At 40.9% G+C, this 13,858-nt stretch overlaps 1 protein-coding gene across 2 annotated transcripts in view; it reads right to left on the bottom strand.

Moving 5' to 3' along the window:
- ERI3 (ERI1 exoribonuclease family member 3) overlaps positions 1–13,858 on the bottom strand; it is a 189,352-nt gene that overhangs the window by 160,495 nt on the left and 14,999 nt on the right. For both annotated transcript variants that reach the window (XM_033152328.1, XM_033152329.1), the window contains exon 2: positions 13,251–13,519. In XM_033152328.1, coding sequence (XP_033008219.1) covers positions 13,251–13,496 — 246 coding nt within the window. In that variant the 5' untranslated portion in view covers positions 13,497–13,519. The remainder of the gene's footprint in view (positions 1–13,250; positions 13,520–13,858) is intronic.

Raw genomic sequence — 13,858 nt, 5'->3', positions numbered from 1 at the left:
AAGTTTAAGCAAATGCAGTTATGATAGATTTAGCAATTATTAAAATATACACATGGAATTTAAAAAAAACACCCAAGGAATAAAAACGATAAACTCCTTTGTCTCTTTCCTCCACACTCCACCCCCTCCCGAGTTTAATGTAAGAGGAGTGACAATTTGCTTGGTGTCTTTAAAGGATAATTTGTCTGCGTTATTTAATAGAGAAGCATGATGCTGGGGCTCTGGAGTGCAAATGAGCCCACTGAGTGATAGCCAAGCATCGAGCCTCTCAAATCACTTGTGGAGAGAAGAGAGAATAAAAAAAATTGCTTTTTAATATTCAAAAACAGTTTGCAAAATTTAATCAAAGCACAGCAAAAGCTAACATTTTTACCACTTTGACATTTTTATTAGTGCTTTCATAAATTTTTAAAACATGAATAGAATTAGTTTAAAAACAACAACAAAAAACTGCCTGAAAACATCTGGAAGAGAGAAAAGACGACGAAAGAGAAAAAGAAAAGCTCCTCTGCCAAGCAACATTTGCATCTTAAGAAGCCAACTGCTGCTGCTGCTGAACAAAGCTTTTGGGCACTGACCACACCACCACTGCCCATCATGCCTTGTGAGGTCATAAATGTCAGGCAATGACATCAGTATGCTGACAAAGCAACATGTATACAACAAACAACTTTAAGATTTTGACTGTGTATCCCTCCTTTGGAAATAAAAAAGGAAAATAAAGAAAAAAAGAACCTATGATTAAATTCTGTAAATACTCCTATCAAGCTTTTTTTTTGGTGGGCACCAATATAGAATTTATTAAAACATGGGAAAAACAGGGCTCCAATCCTGCAAACTACATTTAGGAGAGGCAGTTATCACAACACCACCCTCTATATCAGAGGCAGAAGAACTGTAGAGAGATAGGGAGAATGAGGAGAATTTTTCTATTTGCAATTTAAAAGTATGAAAAAAAAATCAGAAAGATATTAAACACTCAAGAGTAAAGTTAAGGTGTAACTGTTTTTCAGCATTCTGCTATTATAAAGCAAAGAAAAGTATTCTGCTAGGAAAAATAGATACTATTTGTCAGATCAAATGAATTTTAGTATGGGGAATCTCCATGATGAGGGCAAACCATTTGTACAAATTTCAAATAATTAAATTAAAATGCCTTAGTTACAGCAGTTTACAAATTTTGGCTGGAGTGATTTTTGCCACTTGCAACTTTTTTGTTTTGTTTTTGGCCAATAGATAAAGTATCTTTTAATACAACAGTAGTACAAGACCAGGACAAAATTCAATAGGTACAATTTTACCACTTGCAATAAACACACACTAAATTCCTGTTCAGTGATCAGCAATTACACGAAGGGTGATAACTGTTACAGAAGGTGCACTTCACTGCATTTCCTTTAAAGAAACGGTGGGGGGCATTTTAGAAATAAAAAGATTTTTAGTTTAAGAAAGACGTTCAGGCACCAAAAAATATAGAGATTGAAAATTAAGGGCTTGCACCTTAATGTCTGCAGAATGTAAGCTTTCTAGTCTTTCTATAGGCTCACATGCTGCATTCAAATGCCCACAACTAGAGCAGAGTATGTAAAACTGTAAAACTGATGTGCTGATAATGCCTGTTAGTAACTTTGCTCAATTTACTTTTGATTCAACGTGCACATGAGTGGGGTCTGCAGTTGATAACAAATTTGCATGAGCTTGGTTGTCATAATTTAACACAGCATATATTGTATTAAACAGCAACATGTCACTGCTCCTATTTCAATACAACCACAAGCTGTAACCAGGGTTTATTGCGGGGCTTGGAGAGACAAGCCACAAGTCTCTGTTTGGATGTCATGCTAAGCAAAACCCTGGCTTAGCTCACAGGAGTGCAGAAGGAAGTCTGGGAAAGGAGTCAGTGGCAGATGTTCTTCTCCAGGAATGCCCTGCTCTCCCCTCATCCTGTGCAATTCACCTCAAGAAACACTCCTCAGGTAGAGAAATGACATATGGGTATACAGCCCACCTTCAAGTTTCCCTTTCCCCACCACACTATATGCCCCCTGCTCACCCACGAGCCTCATGCAACACACAGCAAGAAGTGGACAAGGTCTGTCAGTGATAGGGCTTTTAACAGCATCAAGCCGGTCTAAATCTCTCTCTTCTACTACTCCTAGCAGGTCAACTCGTGGGACAACAAATGATCTTAGACATTAAGGGAGACAGACCCAGGCAAGCAGCACAACTTCAGGGGGGCTAGTTTAAAACAGCTGGAGGAAATAAAATGAACAAGTCTGAAAATTTTTTATGATAGTCCAAATTATTGCTGGCCTATGAAAACTATCAGACTACAAAAGACTGACTAAAAAAATAATCAGATGCCCTCGGGAAAAATACAACAGCTTTACTTTCCCACCTCCTTTTCTTGGCTTTCTTGAAAGAAGCAGAAAGGGCCTTCCCAAAAGACTGTTATCCCAAAGATGGGGGGGGGGGAGGCAGAGAGAGAGAGCGAGAGAGAGAGCGCAATGACTTTTTCTTCCAATGTCTGACAATGTTTGTTCCACTGGTATCTACAACAACAGATACCAGCCCTATGAAATCAGCACCACTGCTCACTAACAATGTTAACCAGCCCCACAATGAAATGTAACCTGCGACACCCTGCGCTACTTTCCATTTAAAACTTCCATTTGAAGCGCAACAGAATTTGGGGAGCCTGCTGTCCATCCTGCTAATAAAGACAAGTGTTTGGACCTTTAAAGCTGCCATTCATCTTACGCCTTTATTAATTTCCATTTCCCTAAACCCATGATACATCATGAAATTAGGAGCTGACATTCCTGCAGAAACAAAAATATCTATCAAACATAAAGAGGGAGAAAAAGCGCTCCATTACCCAGAATTTATGGCTTAAAGCCGATCTGTTTCCACTTTTTTTTACAAGCATATGGTTTGTTTTAGATAGCCAAAATGTTATTACAGATCTAGAATTTCATTAGGAGCTATTATGAAATGGTAAGCACTTACACACACACAAACAACAGGCTGTGTTTCAGAGCACATAGACACAGACTGGCAACTTAGCCAGCTTTCAAGTACTAGAATACATTCACACTGTCAACCCAATTCACAAAGAATTGATGGGAAAAGAAGAACAGAGAGAGGCTGGAAGTTCACGTGGTTGATCTGGCTTGAGCAAAGGGAGTTGGTGCTGCAACAGTAGGGACAGTTAAGAACATTTCTGACTGAACCAAATTGGTAGTGCCAAATACAAAAAAAGCATATTTTGGAAGTTCAATCCACCTTTGCCTTTCCACCAATTTAAACACTCTCTTTTTTAGCATTTCTGTTTGTTTTTTTAAAGTGAATCATGCCACTTAAGTCAGGCAGAATATTATCCATGTTCTGGCCACACCACCTCTCTTCCAAACTCTGACCTAACAAAGGAAATCCCCACCCCCTGCAAAGCTGCATTTAAACCCCAGATTTAGCCCACTGTTGACAGATTAGCAATCCAAGACATGACACTCATTTGCTTAAAGAACACCATGACACCAGCACCTCAAACACTGAGCCTAGTCATCACACTGCACTTTCCAACAAAGCAATAACTATTGTATGCCCTAATTGTGCACTGTCTATTTTTGCTTTAGGATTTTGCCACAATGCCAGCACAAGTTCACTACAACATGAGATACTACAGCTATTACTCAAGGAATTATTATGCCATTCCCTAAAACTATAAACAGAGCGAAACCTGTTTCTGTATGTAATGCACACTGTCACAATCTAGCTAAAAAGGAAGGCAAGGATTCAAATTGCTGGTGATGAAATAATAATCTTTTGAATTATCTCTATCCATTATTATGAAATCTGTATACAATTACTTGATTTGAAAATGTCTGCACATAGCCCCAACTCATGCACAAACATATTTGCATTTATATGGTAGGAACACAGTTTCGCATAGCAATTCTAACCTATAAGAGAAACACTAGAAATCAGCTCAACACACACACACACCCCACGTAGAGAAAAATGTTATAAATATTCTTACCAAACATGCCTGCTTTAAATCATTTTGTATACAAAAGTCTGCAGTACTTGCGTTCTAAGGAGCTGGCAGCCCATGAAGTGTTTCTGACCCACCACCCTCAGAGGAAAACACACATGCACACACACAGGCAGCCCCCTTATGTAATTTGCCTACCCCACAAAAAGTCGTCAAGAAACAGATGGAAGGCTGAATCTCAACTGGCCTGTTGAAAACTTAAAAGAACTTCCCTTTCCAAGGGATTAGGAAAATTCATGAGGGCCTGTGATTTCAGCACTATAAACCCACCCTATATTTCACTCCACCCTCCTAAAGAAAAAAAGCATAACCTCCTGGCATGATGTCGCTAAGACAAGGAAAAGGGGGGGGGGAGCGGAACCTAAGGTTCTAGAAACATTGAGCTTTCTTGCTGAAAGGAAAAGCTACAAGCTTAACTACCTAAGCAACTTCTGAAGAAATCTTGACTTGGGAACACAACAAAAAGAATTACACCGATATCCACAGAGGAACACTTTGTCCACAATATTGGAGGACCTTATTAGATTACAGAAATAAAATACCCACAAAAACATTCAGAATCCCAAATGTTTATCTGAGCAGTGGGCAAGAAGCACTCAAAGATCAGTATAAATTTATTGGCAGTGGATAAGATTACCCTGTTTAGTTCAAAAAACCACAATTGAGAATAATGTATTTCTCTCCCCCCCCCCACAACCGCCCTTGCCATTTTTATAAATAAATATAAAAAAATGAAAGATGCCACGGGAAAATCAGAGCTGACTGTTCCTCCTGCAATAAAAAAGCCCAGTGCCGCTGATAGTAAGAGATGTTTCTGATAAGAGAAAGGGCAGCATTCCTTACTTAAAAGACATCCTATTTGCACCTCCAAGAGAGGAAGGAAGTCAGAGTTTCAGCGGCAGCAGCTCATTTCATTCAACAGTTTTTCTCCTATTCTTTGAAAAAGACAAGAAAAAGTCATTTTATGTACAATGAGCTTGTTTCTTAAACAAACACTTGTGTTTTTGATTTACACCACAGGCTGCTCCTAAATAATTTATGGCGGGTTAAATTTATTGCATAGCCCTGGCCGGCTGCAAATTCGAATTGCCAAATAATTAGATTTTAGGGCAATGCTTATAAATTATCCGCCGATTTGTCCGGACTTGTTTGTCAGTCGCTTTGTGCTCCAGGTCATCTTTGGCATTTTGCTGTTTGTGTTTTAATTGCTGATTTACACTTTGACAGATGAGAGTTGATGCCTCCAAGTTGGGGAGGGGGAGTAAGAGATGTGATAGAAGAATCAGAGATCGTAGAAGGCAGGGGTACCATCCCCCATCTTTTTTTCAAAGGCAATTAGAAGAAGGGACAGCATGTGGACAGTACTGGCCTAGTGAATTTTTAATTATTATTTTAATGAGAGCTGGCTGAGTTGAGCAGTCTTACACTGGCCTCCAGGGGTAATGGACAACATGGCTAAACAGCCGTCTGCCCCCACCCCACAGAGAGACACACAAATACACCCTCAAAAATTCTACAGAACTGACCACACAGACTCATTACAAGAAAGAAAAGCAACTGCTGTATTAGTTTAATGAAGGGTTGTTAACTATTCCAACACACATTTACATATATTGCCATTCTAGCTCAACACATCTGTCTTGAAATACTTAAACCGGTATGTTAATCAGGTACACCAAAAAGCCTTTCTAGAGAGTAGTCAATTCCAAATTACAGTACATTTGCTGCAGCTACCTGGAAAAATTAAATATGCATACTATATATGTAACAACATGCACAAAGAACATAGACTTTTAAATTTAACTAGACTGGCAAATGTGTATGTGCAAGAGAAGCAAGAAAATGCCAATGACATAAATGCTTAAAAGTTCCATGAATAAGGATTAACAACACAGTAAAGTGGCATGAGATAATGAACCAGACAAAGACAATTATATGCTAATTTCTGCTGCCAGAGTTCTGAATTCTATGCTTTCCCCTGTAACTTTTTCAATTCATAACCTCTGCCATTTCACAGCATTCATAAATCCTAAATTTAACATACTAACTAAAAGTACTGTGTCCCAAGTATCTCCTCCTCTTAAGTCTAATTCCACAATATATCTATGATTTGGTTGCCCTTACACTCTTCATAATATCTAGGCTACATTCACTCTGCAGTACAGTAGTACCTCAGGTTGCGGACACGATCTGTTCCGGGGTGCCATTTGCACCCTGAAAAGTCCGCAACCCGAGCAGCGATAATGCGCTTCTGCGCATGCGCAACCTGTGCATAACGCTTCTGCATGCGCACGTGCGGCAAAACCCAGAAGTAAACACTTCCGGGTTTGCTGCGTTCGTAACCCCCGCCGTTTGCAACCCGCAGCGAATGCAACACGAGGTACGACTGTAAATACTTGAGGTGTGTGCTTTTAGAACTCACCCTATTCCTTATAATTGCAGTTTGTTTTAACTGTTTTAAAGTCTGAAGTTCAAACTGTTGTAACCTGCCCTGGGACCTGCTGGAGAAGGGCAAGTAATAATTTATTACTGCTACCACCCGCCTTTTAAACACAAAATCATTATCATTCAAAAATTTAGGAGCCTCAAAATGCAGTATAGTAACCATCCACTGAGGTCACTGTTGAATCACAAACCATACTACTTAAGTGTGAGCTGAAGTTCACAAGTTTAAAATTCATAAATATTTTCATAAATGAAACAGGAGTGAAGAGTGTTAAAAAGACAATTTATTTAAAGGCCTATAAGACTACACAGGTTGCCTTAAGTGAAGAATCCAATCTGTATAGTTCAACCAATACTGAAAACTAAGAGACAAAACCCGAATTTTAAAAAATGTTTAGAAAGAAGGCAGGAATCAAGAATGAGTCTTCAACAGGTATTAACAAACAAGTTTAATATGAACAGAATGCAGCAGAGCTTGGGACCCTCAGGCCCCTGGGCTGAATGCAGTCCTACAGGCCTCTCTATCCAGTTCTCAGGGCTCTTCTACAGGTCATGCTCCCTCCACAAATAAGGTACTTCTGCCTGGCTGGAATGTATCCTTCAACTGTGATAATGCCTCTTGCTTGCCTGCATAAACCTCTGATTTGTGTGTGGCTACAATGTAGCCTGGTAAGAGCCACATCCATTGCTCAACCCACTTTTGCAATACAGTACTAGCATGTTGACTCCAGAAAAGCTGACCATGAGGAAATGCAGCCTTCAGGCTTACCCCTGAAATAGCTTTGGGATACCCATACGCAGGCAGCCACCACGCCTTTGGTAAAGGCTGTTCTCCAATTGAAGCACTCGCAGATGAAAGAAGAAGAAAAGAAGAAGAGGAGGAGGAGGAAGAGGAGGACAACAACAACAACAACAATGACGACGCAAGCACTTCTTGTACTATTACATACTTCTTTCCTATAAAGCAGGAATGACTAACCCCCAGTTCAGACAATTGATACAGGTCCCCAAGCAATTTCTTCTGGCCCCACAAGACCAGAAGATTTTGTCAGCACTAGCAAAAAAAAAGGGGGAAATAGACACAGCACTCGTTAATAACCCCCTCCTCAACTAATCTGCACAGATCTACTGAGAAGAAGAGGCTGTGTGCCTGTATGTACAAGCAAGATTTTGTATGAAAGAGTGTGGTGTGGCCACAACCCCCACCACTGACATGCAACCCTCATCGAGTGTTGGTCAAGGATGAAAGTGGCCCTCAGACCAAAAAAGTTAGTCATCCCTGCTTTAGGGCAGATGGTGGGGAATACTGTTTAAGATAGGATACCAGGCTCAGTTAACTGCTACTTTTATCCTAGCAAGGCTATTCTTATGTGGGAATATGACAGGGTAATAAGATGGAATGTGCAAGAGAAATGGAGGAACCAGAGTAATGTAGAAAATAATATTAATGACTTTGAATGTCAGGAAAACAGTATGAACCAAAGCATGTCTCCGAGTCAATTCATATAACCACTGGATGTGTATTAGCTGCTTGAATTTCCTTTACATGCCAGCTCACTGTCCCTGGCTAGCCGCTCCATACAAATACCACCAGAGCAAAAGTCACATGTCAATAAACTAATGCTACATGTTTTCCACATATTGCACTGTCTGTACACCATTGTCTTGTCACAGGCAAAGAACCAGCGGGCAGGAACTTCAAGTAGTTACCACATATACGCAATGGTTGTATGAGGTTTCCGAACTCCAAAGAACGTAGTGCATGTGCCTGAGGCATAGACTTGGACAAGGCAAAGAATCTAGGGACACACATGCTTAGACTTATGATCAAGAATGCCACCCATCAGACTGTATACACTACAATGCAACTACACAAGACTACCGATGTAACAGGAAATGTCATTGAGTTCAGTGACCATTAGTGAGAGCTATAATAAAGAAATAAATTTGAGTACCTCTAGAGCACATGGCTCTGGAATTCTTGAGGCACTTTGCTACCTTTTTAAAAACTAAATTGTTTGAAGATTGTTACATAGAACAATTACAGTAGTAGCAACGTTACATTAATTAAACATTAAACCAACTAGCACTGCTACAAGCAAAAAAATGTTAATGCATCCTCACTAGATGAGATACATTGGACACTGCCTTTTTCTGCTACTGGAGCTGAGCATTTCCTTTTATTGCAGATTTCAAGCTATTAACTAAATTTGTAAGCGCTACTAGTCCGTGTCAAAGGATTCTTACAAACTTGGAGCTGTGAACGCTGTTTTCAAAGCTCCCCCGCAGGGATCTGGCAAGGTGGGGCCTTCGTGTGTCATAAGAAGCTGCCTTATACGAAGGCAGACCATCAGTCCACCTAGCCATACCTGAACATACCAGGGATTAAACTCAAGACCTTCTGCATTCAAAACAAGTGCTCTACCACTGAGCTATGGAAGAGAAGTAGGTCCAGCACTAACAGCTGGAATACCTGGGAAGTAGGCAAAGAGGACTGACCAGCATTGCTCTTCCCAGCCCTTCCCTTTTGCTGCTGCCAACCTCCTCTAGAGGAGAAGAAACCTGGTAGGAAGTCCCTGCCTGCTCAGAACTGAACTTAATCCAGGCTGCTGTAGGCTCCTGAAGTGCATTAATACTAGTACCAGTATTGTGGACCAATTTACTTTCAATTTTTGGGCATCTTCATTTTGGTTGTCTTAATTATAGATGTCATTATAATACAGAAATTACCCAATGATTGTTTTTGTCTTATTTGAATGAATCAAAACCAGTGCAGATGCTGCTTCTCTGCTGGTGGCGGAGGTGGCAAGGCAGGTACGCTGCCCAATGTGGGCACCTCCTCACTTCACCTCATGGGCAGGACAGCCCTGGTTCTAGGCTACTTGCTCCATATCCCAGCTTCGCCATGCCTGGCCCTCTACAGTGGTGCCCCGCTAGACGAAAATAATTCGTTCTGCGAAAATTTTCGTCTAGCGGGTTTTTCGTCTTGCGGAGCGGCAATGACAGCCGCGCTCCGCAAAACGGAAAAAAAAAAGACGAAAATTTTTCGTCTTGCGAGGCAGCCCCATAGACTTTTTCGTCTTGCGGGGCAGCCTTCCGCTAGACGAATGCCTTCGTCTAGCGAGTTTTTCGTCTTGCGAGGCATTCGTCTAGCGGGGTACCACTGTATTTCATTTCTGACTAATGGCCCTGATCCTACAGGCTGGTCCCAAACACACCTCCTGGTTCTCATTCTGTAAACCATCAGGAATAAGTTCCATTCCATTTTTTAAGACGATGGCTTTCTCAGAATAAACCTGGACTTACGCCCTGAAGCTAAACCTCTTATGCTGAAGTTCACAAGGGCAATGCCTGGTTAGTTCAGGTGTTGCTGTTTTTCAATCTGTCCTGAAGTCCCGGGCTCTAAAATGAAACTCTTTAAATAATTTTCAGCAAAGGATTCTGCAAGCATATGTTAGCTAATCTACACATCAGCTTGTTCTCCAAAAGCACCTCTCTATATTCACATTAAATGCACACAAGTAAAGATATATAACTTTGACACACAGAGCAAGTTCTCATTTTTAGTAAGATATTTTTGAGTAAAGTCTCTTTAGTGTCTCTACAGGTTCTAACAAAAAGCATACCAAGACAGCCCCGGGCAAAGGAATGCATGGTGCAGGTGAGCCCCTTGGGCACAGTTGATGAAAAGATCCAATTGAATAACGTCCAACCTTAATGCACTATCTTCCCCACAAAATATATAGCCAAGCTGCAACGGCACATATTGTTACATATTCCACAGCAAGGACTTGGGGGGCATAGCTCCTTAAAGTTGTAGTAATAGTATTCCACTCATGCTCCATTTTTACTACCAGCTGTAAAATAGCTCCACATGCATCATGGTTTTGCATCAAAATGAACACAAGTCCAAAGGGACACGGTAGAGCAAATTTACAGCTTTGACAGGACTTTGCACCCAAGGCTGGGTGCACAGGAAATAGCCAGTTAAGTTTTTTCTGCAGAAAAAAATACTCTCAAAAAATCAACTGCGCCTCCCCACAGACACACAGGAGTTTGGGAAGACTGTTTCTAGCCAGTTTATTTCAGGATACAGTAAGCCTGTGACTTATGTGCATTTAACTTGTGCACATTCAGCTTTACGTGTGTGGCAAAAAAATAAAAAGGGGCAGAAAAGGGCCAAGATTCCAGGAAAAAAGACTTTGGCAATCCTACCCACCACTGAACCCAATGGCTCTCAACTATACAGGTACATGATTTTGGCTTCAGGCACGATCCCCAGAACGTAACCTCCGTGTAAGCTGCAAGCTTACTGTAGTTACTTTTCACACGGCAAAGTAACATAAAAACAGGCACATCTACAAGATGGCTAATATTGAGCTGCATCTTCTCTAAGAACTGAGACACAGATTAAAAACACTCTTTGAAACAAAGTAAGAGGGCCTAGAAAGGAAGCTGGAGATGGTAGTGTGATTTACAGCGAATATCACTCCAGTATTCTCCAGGGCACCAATTATTGGGGAAAGAGAAGGAGGGTAACCTTAATGAAATCTACATCCCCCCTCCAATCCCCCCCCCATTTAAGCTAAGCATGCCCCACCCACATTAGTATTCTATAATTTTAGGTAAGAGGACAATACAAAAGGGGTGGGCTCTTGATCCACCACAATCCCCTTCAAGCATTAGAAACAAACAAAACAAAACAAAAATCAGGAGGAAAGTGCTTAATATAGCTTTAAAATACTTGAATGCTTAATGCATATTGGAAGAAACATACTTTTCAGTCCAATGAAATAATATACCAACCATATCGGCTCACAATTCTAACTGCAAACCTGAATTAAAAACAGCCAGATGACATGGCTCTACTGAAACCCACAATCCTGAGTGTTCATTACCATGCTGACGAGGCGGCTCATTTTGATTTAGCAACCCTTTACAATTCAAAATATTAAGCAGGGAGACTAGAGATCTATCTCCATAGCCATAACAGTATAGAAATCTCAGCTGCATAATACATAACAGTCATATGCAATATCCTGAGAATCTCCACTTTCATTTTTTAAATTAATTTTCTTGCCTTGCTTAGGTGTGAATAATGCTGGATTATTCGCATTTAGAAGGGAAAACCATATTGTTTGGGCTACTGGTGATCATGAAGGAAAGGACTAACGCATCTCCCTAGGTCTGTCTGTACTCATACTGCCTCCCAGTATCCCAGGTGTGTGTTTCCCTTCCACCACCCTGCCAGAATAACTTCCCAAACTGTAAATGCCACCATTTTTAATTAGACTTACTGAGCAATCCTAACACCAGATCAACTTGCTACCTGGGAGTTAGGACTGTGGAGATGTGGCGTGTCCTCTGCTGACTGAAAAGAGCTCCAGCGGCTGGGGCCACATCTGCTGCAGAGGCCATTACTATGCCAGTGAAAAAGCATTTATCTACTGTTGGTAGTGTTCCCACTGACAGTAGTCAGCCTTGGGGCCCAAAACAGGGTGTTCTGGGGCAGGAGTGCAATTGAGGCAGCCTTGTAATCACTGGATCCCAGGCCCCTTCCCATTCAATGGGCATCCCCTAGGAATGGTCCTCACATCCAAACAAGCCGGGAAATAGATCTTCTGGAGAGGGGGGCACTAGCCAAAATAGACAACCATGAATGTGGGGAGAGGTAAGCATGCCCCCCCCACCTCTCATCCTGGACTGTCCATGCCAGCAGGGGCTTGGGAGTGGTGGACCACCCACCGCTTCACTCCCCATTCCTCCCCACATCAGACTGCACTCTTAATCAAGTAACCCGAGCAAACAAATAGATTTGACTTTCTGAATAATTTTTTTATTTTTTATTGCAGAATATTAAGTATGTGTTGCATAGAAACATAGACCAAACTGGCAATATGGGAACCTACACAATGTTTCCATATGTATTTTCCATGAGGATGGTAAATTCTAAGCAAAATTGCAGAAGCAAGTTGTGCAATCAAGACTGATCCAGAGGCCCAGAACAGCTGGAAGGTACCTTTTAAAGTGGTAAAGATCGTTGGACTTCAAAATTACCACTGAGTGAGAAAAATGCAAACAGGGAAAGTCAACAATTTGAGGTGCTGTAATTCCAGCTCCTTTGTAAAATACAGCAAGCAGACCTGCATACATTCACACTCAAAGTTGTTTCACTATCTTGCAAATTAGGGGACTTGGCTATTCCCACTGAAAACAACAAAGCGAGTGTAAAGGACAATAAATGCATTATCACAACTTAGAAAAGATGAGCCTTCCTCCAGAGTCCATGTTTTCTTAGGAGGAAAGTCTCGATAAAAAAATGCATCATGAAGCTCCTCATGCCATGAGGAAAACAAAGAGGTGGATCAGCAACTTACAGGAGTGAACAAAGGGAAAACGTATGACAAATTATTATGAATTTCTCTAGCGCTTTTAAATGCAGAATACATTTTTGTCTTCATAATGACTCTGTGTAGTAAGTAGTTTCTCATTTTAAAGATGAGGAACTGAGGGTGTAAGAGTGGATTGCCAAAGCATGAGTTTACGAGGAAGTCTAAGATCTGAATATTCTAATCCAGATTCTACATTATCTGCTAGTGAGATATAGATATCTCAAAAAAGGGAAAGAAAAATGCTTAGGAAACAACTACTCTTCAGATGCTACATGTTGGAAGACACAGATTGCAAAGCCTTCAATGCCAAACAGAAGGTCTCCTGTAGAAAACTAGACAAACTAAAGTCAAACAATTACCTGTGGATGGATTTGCGGCTTGTCACATGTGGCCTCAAAATCCAGCACTAAGAAGTAGTGATACCTCTGCGGGGGAAAGGATGACATTGCTGCCATGGAAGCAAAGCCGTGAGACGCCAGTTTCCCGTTTGTAGTGGAACCGTACCGCTGGAAAAAAACCCACAGAAGGGAGCACAGAGTATTCCTTGCTCTTGGGAGTAACTTGAGGTGAGGCCTTGCTGCTGTGGTACAGACAAGTGCTACCATTGAACACCTAGCAGCATCTGGAACTTGAGAGAGAGAGAGAAAGAAGCTGGTGTTACTCCCAGATACACACTTTACGGATCAAAAAATTGTATTTCCATGATGGCAGTAAAGTATTTGGGTGGAGAGCTGGACATTAACTCTTATTAAAATAATATTTATTTCAAATACATATACCCTGCCATTGAAACAAAGTATCCACAGCAGCAACAAAATAACTAGAACAATAAAAATGCAAGAATCAAATTATTAAAACATATAATGCAGTTCAATAAAACAGCAGGAGAAATAAAAACCCTTTATACACCTCCCTTTCCAAATGCTTAGCCCCTGCCCCCCAAAACCCTTTTTTATACTTGCTACCA

The sequence above is a fragment of the Lacerta agilis genome, chromosome 6 (assembly GCF_009819535.1).
Source record: "Lacerta agilis isolate rLacAgi1 chromosome 6, rLacAgi1.pri, whole genome shotgun sequence".
NCBI classification, from domain to species: Eukaryota; Metazoa; Chordata; class Lepidosauria; order Squamata; family Lacertidae; genus Lacerta; species Lacerta agilis.
The sequence above is the reverse complement of the archived record's forward strand: the minus strand, read 5'-3'. Positions and strand labels throughout refer to the sequence as shown.